We start from the raw sequence: 27,242 nt of genomic DNA, 5'->3' as shown, positions 1-27,242 counted from the left end.
TCACTCTAAAATTGTACTCTAACATGAAATATTGTGTCCGTTCTTGTATTATACGAACCAAGCTTGATAGATAGAAGATATAGGATATCTCAATGTTACAAATTTAGAGAATACATTTAAGAAAATTAATTTTACAATTCAGTCATCTTTTTCAAAGTAAGAAAGAAAACTTGCCTACAAGTAGGAATGTGTTAGAGGCCAAAGGCCACCCTTTGAGCAAAATCAGGTCGTCTTTTACGGGGGCATTCGAAGAAGCCCTGTTATTTGGAGCTCTGTTACAGCCCTGCAAAACCGTGCTCTATAGCAAAACAATGGTCAAGGTCTCTCAAATGCTATAACATGTGCAAAACATGGATAAAAATGACAGATAAGAAGATGAAGTTAAGGGAAATGGAAGATAAGTGCATTAATTACAAAAGATGGAATGCATTTGCTAGACCTGATATAATATAACATGTCTATGACTATGAGATCCTGATGGACCAGGAAGTTACATTTCCTGCATTCACAAGTGATCATGATAAAACAGAAATCACTTTTCCACTCAATGAGGCTCACCCTAAATGTATCAATGCAATTTTTATATCAGTGAATAGTCTGCAATGCAAGGTAAAGAAAATAAATGCACAAGACTGGTACAGAAAAGGATACTGTATGGAAGCTTCACTCTGGTTTTCTGATTCTTTTGTGCCTTTTCTTTTCTTTGGTAATGGGGATTGCCTTGATTTCTTTTTACTGTTACTTGGGCAGACAGCTATTGATTTGAATGATTGGTACCAGTCGTGCAGATTAATAAGATCGCCATGCTCTTGAGCAAGTTTATACCTAAAACCAGCAATACAAATGTTTCAACGAAGTCACTCTATGTCACTGCATACATAACTCCAAAACTAGCCAAGCTTGTAGAAACTATAAAATTGAAGTAACTGATATGATTATATATAGGAGCATGTCCAATTTCTCGTTGAGAAATTGAATTAGAAAAGGGAAGGAGGGGTACCAATCATAGAAGCGGTGAGCTGGAACAAGCAGAGAACTAACTATTTTTTATAAACGCTGGTGAGAATTTAAAATCTATCACTCATCACTTCATTAGGGAGACTAAAGAAAATTTCCAAAAATTCATTGATACGTAAAATGCTTAAAATTCCATCAATTACAACATTAAACTTTAAAGGAACCAAGAGATAAAGGAGAAAAGAGATCCGACCACCTTGTAAATTATCCCAAATAAGATGTTGTAAATGTATGGATAGATGAGCCAAAAGGATAAAACCTAAATCCAATTCGCTCAATAACTAGCAAATTGTGAAATTGGGTAGGCATGAGATGGCAGCCATTAAAAATCCGGGGATCAAAACTATGATTACAGATAGATGGTGGTTACCATTTAAGTTATATGAGCACTCTCCGATAACTGAAAATGCAAAAAATACTTACATAATGGACGTATCATGCATCGATGGTAATAGGCCACTGCTGCCTTGGGTACAGCAACTGCAGCAAAGGAGTTTCTGGAATTCAAGAAGATCAACTTGAATCCTTCTTCTAGGGTCCCCGATTAGAGCCTAATACAAAATCAAAATGAAAACAATAAATTTTATGTCCCAATAACTTCTAAAGTGGAATGAAAGTTAAGCTTCATCCAAAACAGTGAACAAGGAAAATGAGAAGTTACGAATTGGTTATCAAATTTACAACAGCCAGGAATGTGTTAAGCAACATTCTTTGCAGATCTAGAAAAGCTTGCTTCAACATATTCAAATGCAAATTAAACCTCATGCTCACCAGTCGAAGCTTGTCAACATCTTTAAAACAGAAAATTTCATGAAAAGGTATGCACTCAATCGGACACATATAATCCCTGTTTCACACAGAATTACAGGTCAGTAATTTAGAAACAGTTTAATAGCAAGAGACTATAATGGTTTTTATTGCGCTATGCCAAGCATGCCAAGGATATATAACCAGTTTTATCTAAAATGCAAATAAGTAGCCAGTACCCCAAAACAGAGTGCATACCCTAAGTAAGAAATATATAAAATTTCTATAGTAAATAATAGTGCAAATACTAATAAGGTGGCCGCAGCCAATTGCTTATCAAATAACATGCACACTTTTTCATCCGTAGATAAAATGTATAGATACACAGCAGTATCAATTCCATCAAGTGTAACGGATAGAGAAACAAAATGGACAAATCAAAACAGAAAAGAATAGGAATATAAAAATGAATGCCCATACCTAACCATACACTCTATCAGTTTAGTAGCTTTATCACTTAATGATTTCGAGTCCTTCACAATATTCAATTGGATTCGAGATGCATGTCTCCTGTCAAAGCAGTTAAAGTAAAGCAGTAAGCAATCAGGAAAGGATGGCAATAAATATTCAATTGGATTTGAGATGCATGTCTCCTGTCAAAGCAGTGAAAGTAAAGCAGTAAGCAATCAGGAAAGGATGGCAATAGTTAGAATATATTTAGGCATTATTTTAACAACTAATAACAGTTGATTCTGAAGAAAACAGCTATTACAAGTTTGCAGCTACTGAACTTAGGAAGAGAACAATCATTCCTTGTGAGAAAATTAACATCGAAATTGATAAATATTGCTATTTTTGACAAGCTACACAGGTATCACTGTATCTGTAACAGCCCCAACCCGTACCCGACCCGGATATGAGTCAGAGATACTACATTGACTTTTAAAACACAACTCTTAACAAATAATAGCAAAATATTTGAACTTATATTAAGAAAATATAATAATATACATATTGTAATATAAGTTTACCAAAATATTCAGAGCATACACAACTTAACCCTTTAATTACATGCCAACTGCCATTTACATAACAAAATGACCTACTGATTAAGTTGCTTCTGATCTGGTGGTTGCAGGAGTAATGTTGTCCAGCTATTTAACGTGTCCCGTCTTCTTTCTTGGATCCTACGTGTGAAACACTCACACGCTAAGTCATCGACTTAGTGAGGCAATAATATTATAATAACAAGGAAATGTAATAAACATGTCATAATGATATGGAATGAGATGAAAGCATGTACTTAATCAATGTAGTTTACATCACCAATATCCATACCTGTAAACATATTACTTTAACATTCATGAATTTGTATTAATAATTTTATTGGCCCATGATACCATATTGAGAACCTAAGGTATGTGAGTATTGTGAGGTTGTGCACTATGCTGTCACCACAGCTCGTATAATTGCACCGAAGTGCCACGTAGAATTGCACCGTAGTGCCATATAATAATGTCCATAAGGACCACATATTATTCCTTAAGAATCATATACATATACTAGGGATCAAGTATGTGTCTTACAAGACTTCACACATGTTCCACATAATATATATATATATCCCGAATGACCGCGTAGAATTGCACCGTAGTGCCATATAATAATGTCCATAAGGACCACATATTACTCCTTAAGAATCATATACATATACTAAGGATCAAGTATGTGTCTTACAAGACTTCACACATGTTCCACAGAATATATATATATCCCGAAGGACCGCGTAGACCCTCTACCCTTGGCATGCCAACTATACCTATAGTTCTCATCTACATAACATGGGCTTTCACACTTCACATAATTTGTATCACGTAGACATAGTATTTTCACACCTTTATCACATAGGCATATCATTTCCTGCATATTCATGTCATCTAATGCATATGGTATAAACTTATATCATGTTTCATAATATGGAATGTAATCATCGATTAAAATATTGAGTCTAGACTTATCATAAGTCTAGAACTGATTATAATACTATATCCATGCTATGCATATGCACTCACCTATATTTCCTTGCTTTTTCCTCGATCGATCCTACTTGTCGATTGTTCCATAACTCGTTTAGGCTCGATATCTACATAGTAATTCAATGATACTTATCAGTATACTAATTAATATATTCTAAACTATCATTCCTTAGACTCAGAGAAAAGCCAATTTCATCTTTTAATGAAGGTATGCATCGATGCACTACTGATGCATCGGTGCATAAAATGCATTCGATGTTGTATTATTACTGGGATGCATCGATGCATGACTTATGCATCGATGCACTAATTGCATTCGATGTTTCTATTTTAAAAGAGTGCATCGATACATTACCAATGCATCGATACACCTTCAAATAATTTCTGGGTTTTAAACTTGATGCATCGATGCACTATGAATGTGCATCGATGCACTCTGCCCAGAATCCTCTTTTATGCCCGAAAATCCACTCTTTTCAGCTTAATACTTCATATATCATCCCCTTTCTTATTTCCTAACTTGCATACTCTTACTTAAACTAATTATTATCCATTAAATACTTCTAAAACTTAGAAATCTAATTCTCCATATAGAATTTAAGAATCTAACCCAAATTCCAACATGTTCTAATTTGAATTCTAACACCTCATACTTCTTAGTTAGCTTAATGACAAGTCAAATTTCACTTCTAATTCTTATTAAGAACCCTATTCCAAAATTTCACTTTTCTACTTCCTTTATTTAATTCTTCATACACTCCTCATCTTATGGTTTTAAGATAATCTAAGCTTTCCTTAAGCTTAGTTATCAACTAAACATCAATAAGAAACCTTAAATTCATCAAGAATTTGATCACAAGAAAACTCACATTTGCTTGGCTTCACACGTGAAGAAGAAGAGAAAGAAATAAGAGAACTTCTGGAAACCTCTAAACTTTCTTTCCTTCCTTCCACGTGTATATATATACATATATTATTATTATATTTTTTTTTCTTTCCTTGCAAATGTCCATATTATCCTTTCATTCCTCATTCTTTTCAATTTGATCTTACACCTCATTTCTTATATAAGTCTTTAAACCACTCAATTATTTAATTTAAATTACCAAATTTTAAAACCTTACGATTTAGTCACTAACCCGGTATTGAGGATATTACAAATCACCCCCCTTAAGTAAATTCGTCCTCAAATTTTCATTGCACGAACAGATAGGGGTATTGATAACGCATATCTTCTTCACGCTCCCACGTTGCTTCCTCTACTTTGTGATTTCTCCAGTGAACTTTGACCAACGGAACTGATTTATTCCTCAACTGTTTAACTTCATAAGCCAATATTCTCACTGGTTCTTCATATGTCAGATCCGATTGGACTTCTACTTGTTCTGGTGCAACGATGTGAGAGGGATCGGACCTATATCTTCGTAACATGGACACATGGAAGACGCTATGAATCTCTCCATTTCCGGTGGCAAGGATAACTGATATGCCACGGGTCCTATTTTAACAACTTCATATGGCCCAATGAATCTAGGACTTAACTTTCCTTTCCGACCAAAACGTAATACTTTCTTCCAGGGAGATACTTTAAGAAAAACTTTATCTCCAACTTCGAACTCAATCCCTTTTCTTTAAGATCAGAATAGGACTTTTGCCGATCAGATGCCACTTTGAGGTTATGCTGAATTTCCCGCACTTTCTCTTCCACATTGAATCAAATCTGGACCAATTACACTTCGATCTTTGAGCTCATACCAGTTTAATGGAGTACGACATTTCCTCCCATATAACGCCTCATAGGGTGCCATTTTAATACTGGATTAATAACTATTATTGTAAGCGAACTCTGCCAGTGGTAAATATTTCTCCCACGACCCTTTAAACTCAATAATACATGCTCGCATCATATCTTCCAATATTTGAATAGTTCTTTCTGATTGCCCATCCGTCTGAGGGTGAAAGGCCGTACTAAAGTTAAGGCGAGTTCCCAACGCTCCCTGCAAAGATTTCTAGAATCTCGAAGTGAATCGAGGGTCTCGGTCAGAAACTATGGAAACAGGTACTCCATGCAATCTAATAATTTCTCTAATGTACAATTCCGCATATTTTTCCATAGAGAAATTAGTTCTGACGGGAATGAAATGAGCTGATTTGGTCAAACGATCAACGATGACCCAAATTGAATCTCTTTTGTTCGGAGTCAAGGGTAACCCCGAGACAAAATCCATCGTCACATTATCCCACTTCCATTGAGGAATGGAAAGGGGTTGTAATAATCCAGATGGAACTTGGTGCTCAGCTTTAACTTGTTGACATACTAAGCACTTAGACATAAATTCAGTGATGCTTCTTTTCATCCCTGACCACCAAAATCGATCCTTAATATCCATATACATCTTGGTTCCACCCGGGTGCATCGTCAATGGACTACAATGAGCCTCTGTCAATAATTCTTTCTTCAAATCTTCATTGTCGGGTATCACAATTCTTCCTTTGCAATACAAATTTCCATCTGACTTAACCTCAAAGTCTTTAATTTCTTCATTCTTTATTTGCTCTATTCTTTTCAACACATTTCATCTCACTTTGCAATTCTCTAATTCGATCCAACCATGCTGGTTTAAGTTTTAACTCTGCACATAGACCACCGTCTCCAGTTAAAGATAATCTTGCATCCATAGCTTTTAAGGCTGCAAACGTTTTTCTGCTTAAGGCATCTGCTACTACGTTAGCTTTTCCGGGATGATTGTCAATTATCACATCATAATCTTTCAAGAACTCTACCCATCTATGTTGCCTCAAATTTAGCTCTTTTTGAGTCATCAGATACTTCAGGCTCTTATGATCCGTATATAAGTAACAACGTTCTCCATAAAGATAATGACGCCAAATCTTGAGAGCAAACACTACCGCAGCCATTTCTAAATCATGGGTGGGGTAATTCTTTTCATGTGGTTTCAACTGTCTTGATGCATACGCTACCACTTCCCTTCTTGCATTAAACACACACCCTAACCCATTATAGGACGCGTCACTAAACACTACGAAATTCTTGCCAGTTTCAGGTTGAACTAATACAGGAGCTTTTGTCAAAATTTCCTTTAAAACTTCAAAACTTTCTTGACATTCAGGAGTCCACACAAACGGTTTGTTCTTTCTCATCAGCTTGGTTAGAGGCAGAACAATCATCGAAAAATTCTTAACGAATCTTTGATAATAACCGGCAAGTCCAAGGAAACTCCGAACTTCAGACACATTCTTAGGAAATTTCCAATCCATTATAGCTTTAATCTTTTGAGGGTCAACCCATGCCCCAAGAAAATTACTTCCTTTAACCAGAACTCACATTTGGACAATTTGGCATACAATTTTTTATCTCTTAAAATTTGCAAGACGATCCTCAGATGTGTGCTATGCTCTTCATGGATTTCGAGTACACCAGTATGTCAATAAAGACAACAACAACTGGTCCAAGTAGGGCTGAAAAATCCTGTCATAAGATCCCATGAAAGCAGCAGGTGCATTCGTTACTCCAAATGGCATTACAATGAATTCATAGTGACCATATCTAGTTCTGAAAGCTGTCTTCGGAATGTCTTTCTCCTGAATCTTCAATTGGTGATAACCGGAACGTAGTCAATCTTCGAGAATACCGAAGCTCCTTTTAACTGATCAAACAAATCGACAATACGTGGAAGGGGATACTTATTCTTGATTGTCATCTTTTGAGCTGTCGATAATCAATGCAAAGACGCATTGATCCATCCTTCTTTTTAACAAATACACCGGAGCTCCCCAAGGCGATACACTTGGTCGGATAAATCCCTTCTCTAGCAACTCTTAATTGATTCTTTAACTCTTGCAGTTCTTTTGGAGCCATTCGATAAGATGCCATTGCAATCGGAGCTGTTCCTGGCATATTTCAATTTGGAACTCTACCTCTCTACCTGGAGGTAATCCTGACAATTCAGCAGGAAAAACATCAAGGAACTCTCGAACTATTGGAATCTCCTCTAACCTTTTCTTTTGAGCTCTTGAATCTATCACATTTGCAAGAAAACCCTGACATCCTTGTAGCAGTAATTCTTGGCAGACATCACTGATATTACATTTGCTAAGGATTACACATTCACTGATCACATAACTTCTATTCCTTCTGGACTCTTCAGGGTTACCTTTTTCAATCTACAGTCGACATTCCCATATATGAACAATCAATCCATTCCCAGAATCACTTCAAACTCGTCAAAGGGTAATTCCATCAAATTAGCAGAGAATTCAATTCCCTGAATCTTTATGGGACCCCTTACAACCTTGTCCACCCGCGCACTATGCCCTAACGGATTAGTTACTATCATCACATTACTCGTAGCTTCTATAGGAATTCTCAATTCTTTTACTAATTTATTGGTAATATAAGAATAGTTAGAACCCGGATCAATCAGCACCAATACTAATTTATCATACAGTTGAAAAGTACCTGCAATGATATCAAGATCATCACGGTCATCACTTGTCTTTAAATTATATACCCCGAGCGGATCGAACTTCCGATTGCATAGAGGATTCACTTCCGATTGCATATAGGATTCAGACTGGTTCCTTCCTCTACCTCTTCCTCGTCCCTCTGTGAGGTAGAACTCTCTCAGATGGTGCAGTCCACCAACAATCAATGGACAATCCCGATAAAATGTCCGGCATCTCCGCATTGAAAACAAGTCCCAACAGCCATCCGACAAGCCCCAAAATGGTTTTTCCCACAGTGCTGACACTGTCTCCCTTGACTCTGAGTGAATCTCCCAACACCCGATCCCACTGATTGTGTCTGTCTAGTCTCACCTGACTTGCTCCTCTTGCTGAGGGATGCAACTGATTCGGATCTAGTTTGCGATCGAAATCCTGAGTCTCTTTCATTCTGAGCCCTTTCAAGAGCTTTTGCACGATTGATCAACTCCTGGAACAAGGACAAATTTAATACTATCAACATTTCTTTAAGTCTAGGGCGCAAGCCCTCCACGAACCATTCGCAAGCATCTTTTTCAGTAGACACAAGCTTAGCTGCAAACCTGCTCAGCTTATTAAACTCACATTCGTACTCATATACAGAGCGGCTCATCTGCTTCAAATTCATAAACTCCTGCTTCATTTGTCGAATAAACTGATCTCCAATATACTTGTTTTTAAATTCTTCTAAAAACAAAGACCAAGTCAACTGGTCGGTTGACATCCTCATGGTGATATTTGTCCACCATATCCTCGCCTGCCCCTCAATAAAGATACAGCTCCATCTAATTTCTCCACTTCGGAACAGTGGAGACCATCTAGCATGATTTTCAAATCATTCAACCAAAGATCCGCTGACACTGACCTTCTTCGTTTCTCCCTTAAATTCGAGCTCCTAAACCTCTCAACTCTTTTGCTACATTCATCTTTTGAGTTGGTGGAGCAAGAGGTTGAAGACGCGTTAGAATAGCGTCTAACGTTCTGAAGAACATATCTTGATCTTGCACAGACACTCTTTGAGATGCCTGTTCTTCACCTTACCTGGCCAGGGCAGGTGAATTAATGCTTTCAGCAGGCCTATCTTCTCCCGCTTCACTTCGGGAGCTATTATATCCGGACATCTAATAAGAATAAACACATTGTTCTATTAGCAAAACAGCATACTCATATTATACCAGATCAGAAGTTCTCACTATTTGTTGGCATGTATTCTATTTAAAGACTATAGACTCTGGTTTATGCCTAGAATCGGCTAAACCATAGCTCTGATACCATTAAATGTAACACCCCCAACCCGTACCCGACCCGGATATGAGTCAGAGATACTACATTGACTTTTAAAACACAACTCTTAACAAATAATAGCAAATATTTGAACTTATATTAAGAATACAATAATATACATATTGTAATATAAGTTTACCAAAATATTCAGAGCATACACAACTTAACCCTTTAATTACATGCCAACTGCCATTTACATAACAAAATGACCTACTGATTAAGTTGCTTCTGATCTGGTGGTTGCAGGAGTAATGTTATCCAGCTATTTAACGTGTCCCGTCTTCTTTCTTGGATCCTACGTGTGAAACACTCACACGCTAAGTCATCGTCTTAGTGAGCAATATATAATAACAAGGAAATGTATAAACATGTCATAATGATATGGAATGAGAAAGCATGTACTTATTCATGTAGTTTACATCACCAATATCCATACCTGTAAACATATTACTTTAACATTCATGAATTTGTATTAATAATTTTATTGGCCCATAATACCATATGAGAACCTAAGGTATGTGAGTATTGTGAGGTTGTGCACTATGCTGTCACCACAGCTCGTCGTATAATTGCACCGAAGTGCCACGTTAGAATTGCACCGTATGCCATATAATAATGTCCATAAGGACTACATATTATTCCTTAAGAATCATATACATATACTAGGGATCAAGTATGTGTCTTACAAGACTTCACACATGTTCCACAGAATATATATATATATCTCGAATGACCGCGTAGAATTGCACCGTAGTGCCATATAATAATGTCAATAAGGACCACATATTATTCCTTAAGAATCATATACATATACTAAGGATCAAGTATGTGTCTTACAAGACTTCACACATGTTCCACAGAATATATATATATATCCCGAAGGACCCGCGTAGACCCTCTACCCTTGCATGCCAACTATACCTATATTTCTCACTACATAACATGGGCTTTCACACTTCACATAATTTGTATCACGTAGACATAGTATTTTCATACCTTTATCACATAGGCATATCATTTCCTGCATATTCATGTCATCTAATGCATATGGTATAAACTTATATCATGTTTCATAATATGGAATGTAATCATCGATTAAAATATTGAGTCTAGACTTATCATAAGTCTAGAACTGATTATAATACTATATTCATGCTATGCATATTGTCACGAGCTAGGAACTTGGGTCCGAGACACTGGTGCAAGTGTCCGACAAAGAGGTTCAAGACAGAAGATCGGGCTTGCTAAAACATTGGTGCAAGAGTCCGAAAGGGAATCTCAAGATAGTTATCGGGCTTGCCAAAGCCACCAGACTTGGCCCATCGCTTGGAGAATGCTATAGAGCCCGTTCACATTGGCCGTGCAGAAAAGGAAAATGGCATCATATCTGAAGATGATCACAGAAGCTCGGTAAATATGGCAAGAGGCAACAAAATCAGGAAGATATTGTGGGAAATCTTCCATATCCAGTGTGAATACCTATCCAAGGAAAGAATCCTACTAATGGATGTAATTAGGAGGATTTGGTTGTAATTCCTTGATTTAGGGGATTTGTCATTAATTGGGCAAATCATAGCCGTTGATGTAACGATCTAGCCATTGATTGAGAGGGAGCTCAACTATAAATAGAGAGCTCTCCTCCTCATTTGTAATCACCCAATTCCATTCTTCTCTTTGTGAGAGAGTAATAAAGCTCGGAGGCATTTGCTCTATTCTTTCTGAGTTTTTTAGTTTCTTTGTTCTTGTAGCCTATCTCGGTGGCCAGGAGTAGCCACCTTCGTGTTAGCACTTCCACACGATAGTCCGACCTTGTGGCTCCGAGTAGCCACGTTGGTGTTTAAAGCTTCCGCAATCCGAGCCTTGAGGCTTGGTTCCAACCTTTGTGGTTTGCACACTCACTTAGCTTGGGTAAGGCTTACTTAGTCCCGTGAAGACCGAGAGCGTCTAAGCGTCTAAGGCCGCACGACCCGTCAGACCTTGACTCTGATATTCCGACGGTGTGAGGCGTCGAAGTTCTGGGGGCGTGACAATATGCACTCACCTATATTTCCTTGCTTTTTCCTCGATCGATCCTACTTGTCGATTGTTCCATAACTCGTTTAGGCTCGATATCTACATAGTAATTCAATAATACTTATCAGTATACTAATTAATATATTCTAAACTATCATTCCTTAGACTCAGAGAAAAGCCAATTTCATCTTTTAATGAAGGTATGCATCGATGCACTACTGATGCATCGGTGCATAAAATACATTCGATGTTGTATTATTACTGGGATGCATCGATACATGACTTATGCATCGATGCACTAATTGCATTCGATGTTTCTATTTTAAAAGAGTGCATCGATGCATCGATGCACTAATTGCATTCGATGTTTCTATTTTAAAAGATTGCATCGATGCATTACCAATGCATCGATACACCTTCAAATAATTTCTGGGTTTTAAACTTGATGCATCGATGCACTATGAATGTGCATCGATGCACTCTGCCCAGAATCCTCTTTTATACCCGAAAATCTACTCTTTTCAACTTAATACTTCATATATCATCCCCTTTCTTATTTCCTAACTTGCATACTCTTACTTAAACTAATTATTATCTATTAAATACTTCTAAAACTTAGAAATCTAATTCTCCATATAGAATTTAAGAATCTAACCCAAATTTCAACATGTTTTAATTTGAATTCTAACACCTCATACTTCTTAGTTAGCTTAATGACAAGTCAAATTTCACTTTTAATTCTTATTAAGAACCCTATTCCAAAATTTCACTTTTCTACTTTATTTAATTCTTCATACACTCCTCATCTTATGGTTTTAAGATAATCTAAGCTTTCCTTAAGCTTAGTTATCAACTAAAGATCAATAAGAAACCTTAAATTCATCAAGAATTTGATCACAAGAAAACTCACCTTTGCTTGGATTCACACGTGAAGATGAAGAAGAAAGAAATAAGAGAACTCTGGAAACCTCTAAACTTTCTTTTCCTTCCTTCCACGTGTATCTATATATACATATATTATTATTATATTTTTTTTCTTTCCTTGCAAATGTCCATATTATCCTTTCATTCCTCATTCTTTTCAATTTGATCTTACACCTCATTTCTTATATAAGTCTTTAAACCACTCAATTATTTAATTTAAATTACCAAATTTTAAAACCTTACGATTTAGTTACTAACCCGGTATTGAGGATGTTACAGTATCAGCATCTCATAATATCTATGTTTTTATTTCTTTATTAGACAGAGAGAACATTAAATAGTAAGCAAACAAAACTAATAACAGAATGTACAGTACAAGCCTTTATCGGAAGATATTATAAGTGATAAAAGTTTAGCAAGATAACCTAAACCAAAATGTGCCTCTAGAAGATAGTTTACCATTTGATACATTGTAAATTCTTTCTAAAAAGAAACCATATGGTTTCAGTTAAAGACGTTAAATCCTCAAGACTAGTGATGATCAAAAAACGAAAGATATAAAAAAAAACTAGACCTCAAGGCGGCATATATACATTTATAAGACAGTCAAAAGAAATTTCAAGAAACAGGTATTATCTATTTTCTGAAGCAGATGAAAAGGTAACAGTAATTACTTAGGTGTTACAGTCAAATCTTTCTTTGAGCTCTTTCCATCATCTACTTTAGTAAAGACAATAACTCCTTCACCTTGTCATTTATCTATTACTAAAGACAATAACTCCTTCACCTTTTCATTTATCTATTACAGAAACAACAATGTCATCTGAACTGCAAGGTGAAAAGGAAAGTTCAAGCAATTATGTAAAACAATAAAGAAACAAAAAAAAAGTAAAAATTAAACAGATAACAGAATAAAGTAGCCAGAAGACCATTTAACCCCCCAACCATAAACAGCTATGGCGTAATAATCAAGTTACGCCTTCATTGCTTCTAATCTAGTCTTTCATTAACGAACGAAACACATTGAGGTTGATTCTGAATTTATTTGCGAAAAGATCCAACAAGGTTTGATCACTACTGGTTATGTGAAAACTGGAGAACTAGGAGATATTTTCACAGACTCTTAACAAAATCCGGATTGATTAACCATGTAACAAGCTGGGCATGATTAATATATATGCTCTAACTTAAAGGGGAGTGTTACAGAATTATAAGCTAAATATTAGAATTGGTATACATTGTATTTAATATATGATACTATGTACTTAACGTAGGAGATTACTTTACATATTATATGTATGACCTTTATACTTGCATATATACCCATGATGTTGATGAATAAACATAGATATACATTGGAAATATAATTTTGCATACAAAATAAGACAACTAATTTAATTTAGATGTAAATTTGAAAATTACACTGTAGCATTCTAAGATATCTTGATAAACATCTTTCTACAAAGCTTAGAAGAGACAAGTTGAGCCTCTTAAACTACTATGGATGCAAGATAAAAAACAAATAATACTTTATTATCTACAGCTAACAGAGCCAACACTTTGATTTATATAGTTGTGTCACTGTATAAGCAAATACCAAGTCATAAATCACTTTTTCTTTAGAAAGACAAGTCATGTTAATATTTCACTATAAGCAAGCATTTGAAGAATTAACTACTCTTTTAGGAATGTATCAACGAATAGAGATATAGTTGTTATCTACACAGATCAATGCTTCATGCAGTGTCATACCTCAACAACGTCACAGTAAGGTTGTCCCATATTTTTAGCAATTCACCAAGTTGTGAGGTGGAAAGATCCCTAAAATTTAAACTTCAGTACAATGAATAAATGAAATGTGAAAACTGCTACCAAGGAATCAACAGCAAGAAAATTTTGAGCCATTTTCCATATTTATATTATACCTGATCAACAAAATAAGGAAAAAGACTAAATATGAAGAGACTTATTTTCCAAAAAAATTAAACTGGAAATTGTTATAAATCGGTTTCCTTCTTAAATACATAGGAAACCATGTTTTTCAGTTTCCAAAATTAGTTACCTTTCTTATTAATCTATCTAGAGTTTAAGTAGAAGTAGAATAACCAAATGATTTTACAAAAGTAAATGAATGGAATCTTGTGTCCACTCGAAAGAAGTGAAAAAAAGGCTATGGGTGGCAATAAATATTCAATGGATTTGAGATGCATGTCTCCTGTCAAAGCAGTGAAAGTAAAGCAGTAAGCAATCAGGAAAGGATGGAAATAGTTAGAATATATTTAGGCATTATTTAACAACTAATACGGTTGATTCTGAAGAAACAGCTATTACAAGTTTGCAGTACTGAACTTAGGAAGAGAACAATCATTCCTTGTGAGAAATTAACACCGAAATTGATAAATATTGCTATTTTTGACAAGCTAACAGGTATCACTGTATCAGCATCTCATAATATCTATGTTTTTTTTCTTTATTAGACAGAGAGAACATTAAATAGTAAGCAAACAAAACTAATAACAGAATGTACAGTACAAGTCTGTATCGGAAGATATTAAGTGATAAAAGTTTAGCAAGATAACCTAAACCAAAATGTGCCTCTAGAAGAAGTTTTACCATTTGATACATTGTAAATTCTTTCTAAAAGAAAACCATATGGTTTCAGTTAAAGACGTTAAATCCTCAAGACTAGTGATGATCAAAAAACGAAGAGATAAAAAAAAAAACTAGACCTCAAGGCATATATACATTTATAAGACAGTCAAAAGAAATTTCAATCACAAGCTTATTATAAGAAGTGATTAATTTTCCAAAATAAACAGGTATTATCTATTTCTGAAGCAGATGAAAAGGTAACAGTAATTACTTAGGTGTTACAGTCAAATCTTTCTTTGAGCTCTTTCCATCATCTACTTTTAGTAAAGACAATAACTCCTTCACCTTGTCATTTATCTATTACAGAACAAGCAACTCAATGTCATCTGAACTGCAAGGTGAAAAGGAAAGTTCAGCAATTATGTAAAACAATAAAGAAACAAAAAAAAAAGTAAAAATTAAACAGATAACAGAATAAAGTAGCCAGAAGACCATTTAACCCCCAACCCATACGCCTTCATTGCTTCTAATCCAGTCTTTCATTAACGAACGAAACACATTGAGGTTGATTCTGAATTTATTTGCGAAAAGATCCAACAAGGTTTGATCATACTGGTTATGTGAAAACTGGAGAACTAGGAGATATTTCACAGACTCTTAACAAAATCCGGATTGATTACCATGGGCATGATTAATATATAGCTCTAACTTAAAGGGGAGTGTTACAGAATTATAAGCTAAATATTAGAATCGGTATACATTGTATTTAATATATGATACTATGTACTTAATGTAGGAGATTACTTTACATATTATATGTATGACCTTTATACTTGTATATACCATGATGTTGATGAAAAACATAGATATACATTGGAAATATAATTTGCATACAAAATAAGACAACCTAATTAATTTAGATGTAAATTTGAAAATTACACTGGTAGCATTCTAAGATATCTTGATAAACATCTTTCTACAAAAGCTTAGAAGAGACAAGTTGAGCCTCTTAAACTACTATGGATGCAAGATAAAAAGAAAAAAATAATACTTTATTATCTACAGCTAACAGAGACAAACACTTTGATTTATAATAGTTGTGTCACTGGTATAAGCAAATACCAAGTCATAAATCACTTTTTCTTTAGAAAGACAAGTCATGTTAATATTTCACTATAAGCAAGCATTTGAAGAATTAACTACTCTTTTAGGAATGTATCAACGAATAGAGATATAGTTGTTATCTACACAGATCAATGCTTCATGCAGTGTCTACCTCAACAAACGTCACAGTAAGGTTGTCCCATATTTTTAGCAATTCACCAAGTAACTGATCTAGAAGAGCTGTGTCGAGTTGTCGAACGATCCGGAGAATCTCTTGTACCTTCAAACAATAATAATTTATCAGCCCCAAATCTTACTTTATTGCTCAAAGCTAAAATTCTTAAGTATATAAGTATTTTCAGGGTTTGACTATCAATTTGGAAGATTTCGAGTCTGAATTTGGTCAAACGGATTGCGGAATCGGAATCAGGACGTGAAAAAACATAAAGTATGACTTTTCGAAAATTTAAATTCTTGATCAAAGTCAAAGTCAACCCCTTTGACCGTCGATTTGGAGGCCTTCGGGTTCGAATTTGATGAAACGGACTTCGGAAATGGATTCGGGACGTCGAAAACTATCAGAATAGGTATACTCGGAAAAGATTAACGGTCGTTTAATGGTCGGTCAAAGCCATTTTAAGTTTTGGTCAAAGGATGTCAACGGTCACGGTCAACGGGCAACGGGCAACGGTCGGGTCGGGTCGAGTCGAATCGGTCGGGTCGGGTAACCGATCAAACCGGTTCAGACCGGTCAGTCCGATTCGAACCAGTTGAAACCGGTTTTCCAGCTGCTCACTCTCCCTGCGGCGGCGCGTGTGACGCGTAAGACTTCCTCCGGTGGTCTAAAAATTACGGAAAAATTTCTAAAAATTATTTTGAGCGATTTCGAGATACTTACAAAGATCGGTTCAAATTTTTGAACGGCGGAGAGCTCGATTTCAACTCGGTCGAATCTTTGACTGCTCCACCTCCTCACGCGCCGCCGTCGACGGAGACCAAGGTCGACACCGGCGGACTCTAAACGGCACAAAGAACACGATAGTGCGGGAGGTGTCGAAAACCGATCAACGATCGGAGATGAATTTAAGATTTTCTCGGCGGTAGTGCTAAAAAACGTCGAGACTTTGACTCGAAATTCACGTCGTTTGGCAGCGTTTCGCTATAATTGATTTACTGGGTTTTGTTCACGGGTCGAAGATGAACACGATGGTGGTTTCAATTTGACGGTCGGAGGTCGGACGGCGTTGGAATCAGGCTTTGAAGTAGAGTGCGGGAGGAGGAATTTCACAATTGTTTTTTGTTTTGAAAACAGAAAACCATACATACGTATATATCAAATTTCCTGCCGATACTAAAAGGAGTAATTCAGAGCTTAGTCCCTGAATTTCCTTCATTTCTAATATTGCCTACAAGTTTTGAAAATTTTTAATTTAATCCCCAAATTTCACCAAATTACACTGATTTAAATTGTTTTTTTTTCGGGTTGTTACAATTAAGCCCTTTATTATTGGTGAAAATAAGGGAAAAGGCCAAGAATGCAAGTAGCTCAGCATAACCTTCAATATGATATGCCAATGGCTTCAACATAATGCCAAATTTTTACATCTCTAATCTGACCAATGGCCTTAATCAAGATCAAGAAGATTTTGTTTTAAGTTTCGTATGGTTGGATTAAATAATAATGAATTGAAAATACATGCTTGTACTAACATTTTAACACCAATCATATCATCAGCTAAAGTCCAGTTGCTTTGCAAGCAATACCACACAAGTGAGCAACAAAACAAAGGATTTTCTTCGTACAATTTGGGAAAAAATCCTTCCTTAAATTGTTAGAACTATCACAATTCACGTCATAACATCAAAGAACAGGAGAAGCTAAGTCTCACCAAAACCACAGCTCTCCACTGATTTTGTAATCTCTTCAATTCGGAAAAAGCATTGGCCAAGCTTGCACTGATCTGTTTGTTCACTCTCACCCTACTTGCAGATTTGGAAACTCATCAGAGAATTACTTCCCTATTCAACAATATTTACATAAATAAAGAAATGCAATCAAAAGTAACATTGTTGGTATTTGAAAATACCTTTGACATGATGGGAGGTCAAAAACATGCTTCCACATTACTACTGGTGATAATCCATACCGCCCAATTTCTAACACCTATAACAACAAAATAGAAGAGCAATAAAGCCTTTGATTCATATATTTAAACCAAAGTTTAAAAAAAAAAACTTTTAAACCAGAAAGTAGTGCAACATTAGTTTTAAGTTTGACTGCATGTAAGAACCTTGAATAATAAAAGTAGTTACAAACCTCCAACTACAAGCCATTAATGCTTAATTTGTAAACTGAATTGAAATCACTTTAAAAAACGTACTCCAAATTCTTAAAAGAGTATAATGGCCAAAGAACTAGATGATGTGCAAATCTGAACAATTGGGTATATGGTTATTCATAAAGACAACAAAGAATAAGGATAAAATATATCTAGTAAGAGATTAGAGAAAATTCAAGAATTAACAATGCATTATTGTCGAAAAGGCATAAGATGAAGCCTGGTCAGAGTATATGTAGAAACTAACCGAGTTATCTTCTTCAAGAACAAAATTGTGCAAAATGGCACTCAGGGGCTCCATGTAGAAATGTTGAGTACATGCTATCTGAAAAAATCTCCTTAAAACATAATGTCAGCAACAATGCAATTATGTTCATATGTCACAAGAAATTAGCAGCGGCACTGAAAAATTGTAAAAATAATGGACTTTTATATTTATACTAAAAAGAGTTACCAACCTTTAAAGCTCTAATAAAAGATGTTAGAGTTCCATCCTGGCTTAGAAAGTAGTTTCTCATAAAAACTGCTACCGTGTGGCCAATATTAAACCCAGAACAAGGCTTCACAAGAACAGCCTCAACAATTGCATCCATTCTCTCAGATGGGGTTCCCACGGTGAACTCAAAGGGACACAAGCACCGTAAAGCATTTGAAGAAAGCATATTTCTTGGGGCATCAAGAGTTGTTGCAACACCCATTATTAGAATAACAGGTATCTTGATAACCCATTCACTGATCAAAAACAGAAAGGCAAGTTCAATAAGGTAGCAACAAACTTCAAACTATATGCCATTAATGCTTAATTTGTAGACTGAACAGAGACCATTTCAGAAAAAAAAAAAACAGCAGTACTTCAAATCCTTAAAAGAGTATGATAGCCAAAGAACTAGATAATGCGCAAATCTGAGCATCAGAGTATATGCTTATTCATGATGAGATGAGTGTGCTTTGATTGTTACTAGTAGTATTTTTGCTTCCAAAAGAATTTAGAAAATGAGTTGGATATAAAAGCAAATGATAATGAGTGATGGTAGGTATATTTCGATATAAAGCAAGAAAGTAACTTGATATTAGTCAAAAGGCTCTTAATCCTAAAACTCATAACAAGCAACACTTAAACTAGCAGATAAATAGTAAGGCGTACTTACACCTAGTGTCAAAAGTATGAAGAACAAGGAAAACTCTGGTTTCATAAAGAAACATAATGTAGTATCATAAGACTCATCCTAATCAAAAGGAGAACCAGAGTAGATAAGCAAATGATAAAGAGAGAGTTTAGGACCTTAACATAAGGATGAAATCAGATAGGACAGACCCACAACAAAGCTCAATGTCATCAATAATCACAACCACTGGGTTATTGTAGTTTTCTTCTCTATACCATGATGCTAAGATTGATATGTCAACTGGCTGTTCAAACAAAAAGGGAAATAAGGAAAAAGCTCAAGCTACAAAGCCTTGCAAGTAAGTTCTTGTCTAACAGTCAAAGAAAGTAGTTACTAGTACTTACATCCAAAGTAGACTTTAAAAACTGTCTTAATAAACTTCTTAGTCAACCACCAACTCCATTTTTGGCAGTAAAGTCAAGTGAGGAAAGGTTAGCAACATGGCATCCTTGATATTTCAAGTGTTTGCCAAGCTCTTCAAATGTCAGTAAATCATCAACAAACTCCATATTCTCTGCCAACCATAATACACTATAAAGAATTGTTCTTGCAAAGGGCAAATATTTATACCATGCACTGTGCACCCAACAACATAAACCAAATAATTTTAGCAGCATTAGAAAAGGTAAGGACAATTAGTCAAACTAAACATTAAACTAAAAGTACGAAATATAAAACTTACTAGTGAGAACAAGCCCGGTAAATAGACTTTTAGAATTAGCATCAGTTATAACAGGAAATGATTGAGTAGCTTCAGGGAAATCGGGAGTCCCAAGTGATCTTATTGTGTTGAAAGATTGATGCACCCAAGTTTGTATTTCGTTAAACACATTAGTATTAATATCTCTCAAAACATCCTGCAATTAAAACTACGCAATTTTGAAAAGGAAAAATGAAAGTAGATGAAAGAGAAAAAAAAACTAGGATTGTTTTACCTACTTTAATGGTTGATTCAATTTTTGACCAAACAAATTCAAAGGCTTCCATTCTCAAGTTCATGTTTTCCTTTTCCTTTTCGTCTCCAAGACTGGAGGAATCCTTGGGTGATACTGGAGACAAATCAATCCTCCTTTTTGTTCTTCCTGTTCCTGGTGATTTTCTATCCGATTTCCACGACGAACCTTTTTGAAGAACAAAAAACGGATGCCATGTTTTTTTTTGGACGTTGAAAATGTAATTAATAAACAAAATCTCAACCTCTTCAAAGTTAACTAAATTCGTCTTTTTTGACGGTCAAATACATGCAATGCATTTTTTTAATGAAGAAATGAAAAAAAATAATAAAAATAATAAAAAAACAAACAAGGGATAGGAACCTGGAGATTATTTTCAGTGAAGGCTTCATCAATGGTTGAAGGAAGCGAACCATCAGTTGGAGAGGGAGCCATTGACTTCGATTTCGATGATTTTGAAATACTTTAGATGAATTTTTATGCGGCTTCTAGGGTTCTTCAAGGGTATAAATGTCAAACAAAATTAATTCTCTAGATTTTGGGCTGTGTTTCTGGATCTTCGTCTGACGGCCCATAAGAGACAAATAATTAAAACTTTTCAACGAATGGAATTTATTTGAATTAATCTAAAACAATTTGTAAATTTTAAATTTTTTATAGGAGTTAGTTTTTTTAAAACTATAAAATATCCATATTATAATAAAATATTATAATCATAAATTAAACGCATGATAATGATATTTTTATAATTAAAAACATAAGAACTAGCCACCTGAAATCATATAAGAATCATATAAGAAAAACGTTAAAAAATTTAACAAAAGATAGATACAAAAAGATCTGATCACATAAAAAATCGAACCATAAAAGGGGATCAAGATATTGAAAGAATATCGGCTAACTATAAATCAGAGTCGAGCGACGTGAAAAAAATATTCACGAACGCAAATCGTGTATACAAATCTAATATGAGGGTCCAAAGCAAGGAATATCAGTATTATAATAAATAAGTGTCATCTTGATTAGTAGTGGCGATGTCAAATATAACTCTGAGAAAAAAATAAATGAAAATAACGGTTAAACGATCGAAATGTCCCATATGATATGGTATTATAAAAAAAAAAAATAATGAATATCGATGGTTGACGATTAACATTAAAACTAATGTCGTTGTCAATCATAAAGATGAAGAAAAGAGATCAACGACGATTAAAGAAAAATGGATAAATCTAAGATTTTTCACTGATCGTAAATTTTAAAAATTTTCATTTAATTGAATGTTATTTTTTAGTATAATTAAAACTTTATGTTTATTTATTTTTAGATCATTATTTTTATAAAATCATAATCTTTATCCTTGCTTATTTATATATCTGAATACTTTATATGTTATCAGGAAAAAAAGTCCCCGTGCATTCGGTTTTCTTCTACTGTTGCTGGCTAGGGTCTCACTCACTGTAGTATTCGTCTTCTGGTTTTCAGCATAAGCAGTTGAGCCAAGATGGCCACGGAGATGACGATTTCTTTTAAAGTGGCTCAGTTAAAATTAGGGATAGGTACGGGTCGAGTTTCTGGTCAATCTGATCTGATTCGAAAATTTTATATCATTCACCCGAAATTTGATCTGACTCGAGTTTAGGTAATTTAACTCGACTCAAAATTCGACTCAACTTTTAAGATTAAATACAACTCCGACCTGAAATAATATAAAATTATTAATTTTATTCAATAAAATAGAGACTTAATTGAAAATAAATAATATAAATAGAGTATTATTACAATTATCTTTAAATATATAAATATAATTATATTATATTTTGAGTCGAAACATATATTTAAAAAAAACCTCAACCTAATAAAATCAGTTCGGGTTCGGATTTGGGCCTATCTCTAGCTAAAACCAAGTCATAAGCACAAATTTGTTGGAGCCGTGGGTTTGGTGAATGTTTTAGTAATTTGACGTTACTTATCCACGGTTTAAGTTATTGCTTCGTGAAAGCGTGAACGGTTGGCAAAAGAATAGATTTCTAAAAAATTTGAGGTATCTTTTTAACGAGTAAATATTGAGATTCGAATCATAAATAATAGTTTTATATTTTATATCTTACTTGTGAATTGTAATTGATGCTCAAAGTAAATTATTAGTAAATATTTTTAGCCCAAAGAAAATTTAATTTATTATAATGACTCCATAGTTTATACATTATCTTATATAATTGTTACCTTAATTCACAAGACGAGAATATTGTACATTAATGGTTCTTTAATTTCCCGGATATTAATTGCTTTATTATCCAAACTTTCAAATAATCTTTTAGTGTGATTCTTCTATTCAAACCAAGTAAAGCTACAAAGTAAACGCACACAAAAATATTTTTTCTACTTTAAAACAAATTCTGTGACAGAAAAAAAGATAGGTTACAATTTGTTGATCACTATAGTTGTGTTACTGCCCTGCTTGCCTCGTTGTTGTGGTAATGAGACAGTCGAAAAATGTTCTCCAACACCATAGGAACGGACGAATATATCTTAAGGAAATTATGTAAACATGTATCAACATCTTTACCCATCTGATTTCATGATTACTGAAGAAATTTTTATTTGAATCAATTATAACTTATTTTTATAATTATTATTGTGTACTTTTTTATCATCTTTTGTCAGGCATAAATGAAACAAGGTTTACAAACTAAAGTTTGGGCGTAATTTAATATAATAATTGAAAATACTTGGATACGAATATTGAACAAAATGCCTGGAGAAAAAAATCCAATACGATCTAGTAGTGACCACAAGCACACAGAGTTTGGGACAAATTATATACATTATTTGAGTACATCAGAATTTAACATGTGGTTCCTGTGATTTCTTTTTCACCATCAACATCACCTCTATCTGTTGACAACACTCCTACAAAGGTATTTGCTCAAATTAGCTATTATGTAGCAGATAATATGGCCATTGTGTGATGGAATTGTAAATTTAAATTCATGAACAACTTGCTGAAACAAAACCTTCAAGTTTTTACAAGTTTCGTGCTTCTTTTCAATCAGTTGGATCCTCACCACTTTCTGCAGAAGTTGATCGTCCCGTTCTTCCTATAAAAATAGAAAACTAAATTTAGTTCATTGCCAATAAAAATAACTAATCGTAAAAGAAGAATTAGCTTTTCTTACCAGCTGCAGCATCTATAAATTGAAGAGCTGCTGTTTGAACATAGAGAGCAACTCTAATATTCTCCTTTACCATCAGCCTCTTTATGCAAGCATCATTAGAGTTGAACCACTTCCGGTAATCGAACAGTACTACCGGAAAGTTGGATGGCGGGTTTAAAGCTTGTAGTACCTCTTCTTCCTTTATATTTCCTGAGCTGATCCATACATCCATTCTCTTCAGATGTATTTTCTTGTTAAGCTTGGCTCTCTTAGCTTCATTCAAATCTATTTCATCTCCCATCAGCTCAACAGAAAGATTTCCACCTAGGAGGTCCAAATTTTCGAGATCTCCAATGCTGAGTTCATCACCATCGCTTTGATCTATTCTCATTTTGATACCACTTAATGTCTCGAGAGAGGTTAAATTACTGATCCCTTTAGAATAGTAAGTCAGACGAGGACAGTCCTTAATCAAAAGACACCTCAAGTTAATCAGTTTCCCGATTCCAACTGCCAACTTCTCAAGATTCAAGCAATCTCGAAGATTCAAAGATAGTAAACTAATCAATTCACACACTGCTTCAGGTAAATTTACTAATCCAGAGCAAGATATCAAGCTAAGGTACCTCAAGTGAATCAAATTGTCCATTCCACGGACGATTTCTTCGGGGAGTAGATGAAACGAATCAAACTCCAATAACCTTAGAAGCTTGGATCGACTTAACAAATCATGTAAGGCGTCACCGGATGTTTTATCATCAGAGGCTACGACAAGGCTTCGTAATTTTTCTATGCCATATATGCACAAAGGAGAAGACTTGCAATTCCGAATTACCAACCTCAAATGACGAACTTTTCTGGAAGATAAGTCCAACGTTGAATTTCCAACCACCTCTTCTGTCACAAATCTGTCTTCAGACAAAAATTGGACATATTCATGTATTAGGTCATGCATCTTACAGGAAATTATGTTGCCCTGAGCATCTTTTTGAAAATCCTGAAAGAAGGAACGGGTGGTTAAGTACTCGAAGTACTCTTTCCCTTTCAATTCTCTCCTTACATTTTCATCAGAGTTCAAATAACCTTGCGCCATCCAATGCTGGATCAATTCATCTTTATTAATTGTATAGCTGATAGGAAAGATTGCACAATATGATAAACATCGTCTTATCGGCGAGGGCAAATCATAATAACTCAACGATAGAGGTGAAAATATTTCTTTTCCGAAACCCGATTTCCATATCACACTATTCAGAACATTTTGCCACTCGTCTATTCCTCTTTTGTTTTGCAGGAGACCTCCTAAAGTCCTTGCTGCAAGAGGTAAACCTCCACACTTCTTTGCAATCTCCTTCCCAATATGTTCCAAACTTTCACAACTCACCTGATTCCTTCCGATAAATGCTTTTTGAGCAAGTATCAACCAGCACATTTTCTCAGGTAACAGTTCTACAGGAACAACACGAGACGACTCCATTTGCCTAGCAACCGACTCATTCCGAGTAGTAACTAAAATCCAACTTCCAGGCATACCGTATTTAAAAGCGGCTTTCAATGGTTCCCAATCTCGATCACGATCCGTCCACACGTCATCGAAAACAAAAAGGAATTTTACTGCTTTAAGCTTGTCAGTGATTGTACGTAAAACATTTTGTAGTGTTGGAGTATTGAGGGATACGAATGCATCAATGTCAAGGTCTGCAAGAATGGCTCGTGCAATTTGGCTTTGATCGAAGGGATCCGAGGCACAAACCCAAATTGTTTTGCTGAAATGAGTTTGTATCCTTGAATCATTATAAACTAGTTGTGCTAGAGCTGTTTTCCCAGTCCCTCCCATCCCTACTACAGTGATAGTAGGAATATTCCGACACCTTTCCTCACAGAGCAAAACGCTTATTATGTCTTCTTTTACTGCATCTCGACCAACCAACTCCGAAACATCTGCAAATGAAGTGGTCTCTAATGGCCGCTTGTGTTCCTTGTGTTCTTTTTTTATCAACTCAAACCTAACTTTGTCATTAACAATCTGGTCTAGTTGTTCGTTGATTCCCTTTATTTTGGTAGCAATACCATAACGCATAACAGTTTGGGAACCAGAAGAAAAGCATGAAAGGAAAGGACATACCTTCCATTTTGGAACAGAGCCACCATCTCTCTGCAACTGCCGGACTGCAGTTTCCCAGTCATCTAACACATCCTCCATGTCATAAGAAACATCTCTGAACTTGTCTAACCAATGTTTCACCCGCTTGTCCTGGTATTCTCTTTCTTCAGCATCTTCAAGCTCCAATTGGAGTGCTTTGAAATTGCTTTCAAGCCTCTTGACCTCATCCTCAGCACCTCTCACCAGGCTCCAGGCTTCGCGTGCTTTATCAATTGTTATTGCGGCCAGCTGCTCCAAGATCACCGTAACAATCGCTTCTGCCATATCTTCAAAGACAGAGAAACAGCGGTAGACGCCGCAGCAAAGATCGGCGGTGAAACTCTAAAAATAGAGAAATCAGACTGAAGTCAACGTTCAGTGGGTGACTCCAACACTGCTTAAACGGGGTTTTTTGAGGACTGGTACTGACAGTCGGTGGTTTTGGACCTGCTGAGTAGAATTGTTTTATTAGTTTCTTATTTAATCTATCTCTGGTTTATTAAAATATATCAATATACCTTTGCACCACCACCGTCTTCTCGTGTGGAGACTAACACCATAGTCGACACCCTTTTTCCTTCTTCCCTTTTCGAATTGCCGCTGCTGGTCATTTGTTGGCGAAACGATTCAAAATGGGAGATATAATTTAGGAAAAATAAATCTAGATCTTCTTCTTCTTTTTTGTGGGACGAAAGGAATAATATTTATTGGATTGATGTTGCAGATGTGATTTGTTTTGAGATTAAGTTTAATACAGATTAAATTAAGAGTAAACTATCTCTCGACTATTTAAAGTTATAAAATTATCTCACGATTATAAGATATTACTTTGTTAAATTTTCTAACTATTAAAAGTTACAAAATAGACTACCAACTATATAACATTATTTTGTTAAGTCAACGACTATTATAAGTTACAAAATAATCCTTAAACTATTCATATATTTCAAATTCATTCTTTTTTGTTAAAAAATAACGGTAATTTAAGTTGAACGTTAACATATTGACTGTATATGATAATTGTTTAAGAATTTAGGATCATATTTTATCATATTACAGTCAACATATTAACATCTAGCTCAAACTATTATCAATTCTTTAACATAATAAGACAAGTTTAGAACTTATAAATAGTCAGATGATCATTTTGTAACTTTTAATAGTCAATGGACTCAATAAAGTAATGCATTATAATTGATATCATTTTGTAACTTTTAATAGTCAGGTGGACTAAATAAAATAGCACATATAGTTAGGGATCATCTA

At 35.0% G+C, this 27,242-nt stretch overlaps 1 protein-coding gene and 1 pseudogene across 2 annotated transcripts; both read right to left on the bottom strand.

Annotated features, from left to right (window-relative positions):
- Window positions 1-191: 191 nt before the first annotated feature.
- LOC120186110 lies at window positions 192-21,164 on the bottom strand (annotated as a pseudogene).
- Window positions 21,165-23,483: 2,319 nt separating this feature from the next.
- LOC120186093 (putative disease resistance protein RGA3) lies at window positions 23,484-26,419 on the bottom strand. Of its 2 annotated transcripts, XM_039190129.1 has the most exons (3): window positions 23,855-26,419; window positions 23,693-23,776; window positions 23,485-23,588 (listed from the first exon to the last, which is right to left on the bottom strand). In XM_039190129.1, the coding sequence occupies exons 1-2, from the start codon at window positions 26,259-26,261 to the stop codon at window positions 23,724-23,726; spliced, it is 2,460 nt and encodes an 819-aa protein (XP_039046060.1). In that variant the 5' UTR covers window positions 26,262-26,419; the 3' UTR covers window positions 23,485-23,588; window positions 23,693-23,723. The 2 variants fall into 2 exon arrangements, with proteins under 2 accessions (XP_039046059.1, XP_039046060.1); XM_039190128.1 differs by having other exon boundaries at window positions 23,484-23,776.
- Between the last annotated feature and the right edge of the window lie 823 nt (window positions 26,420-27,242).

Source organism: Hibiscus syriacus, unplaced genomic scaffold (genome assembly GCF_006381635.1).
Source record: "Hibiscus syriacus cultivar Baekdansim isolate YM2019G1 unplaced genomic scaffold, ASM638163v2 tig00113279_pilon, whole genome shotgun sequence".
Classification (NCBI taxonomy): domain Eukaryota; kingdom Viridiplantae; phylum Streptophyta; class Magnoliopsida; order Malvales; family Malvaceae; genus Hibiscus; species Hibiscus syriacus.
The sequence above is the reverse complement of the archived record's forward strand: the minus strand, read 5'-3'. Positions and strand labels throughout refer to the sequence as shown.

Excerpts from the sequence above, each read along its gene's own strand:
- LOC120186093 (XM_039190128.1), bottom strand. The coding sequence starts at position 26,261 with ATGGCAGAAGCGATTGTTACGGTGATCTTGGAGCAGCTGGCCGCAATA. Across the intron at positions 23,777-23,854 it reads ATTTATAGATGCTGCAGCTG|GAAGAACGGGACGATCAACT; the intron begins GTAAGAAAAGCT and ends CTATTTTTATAG.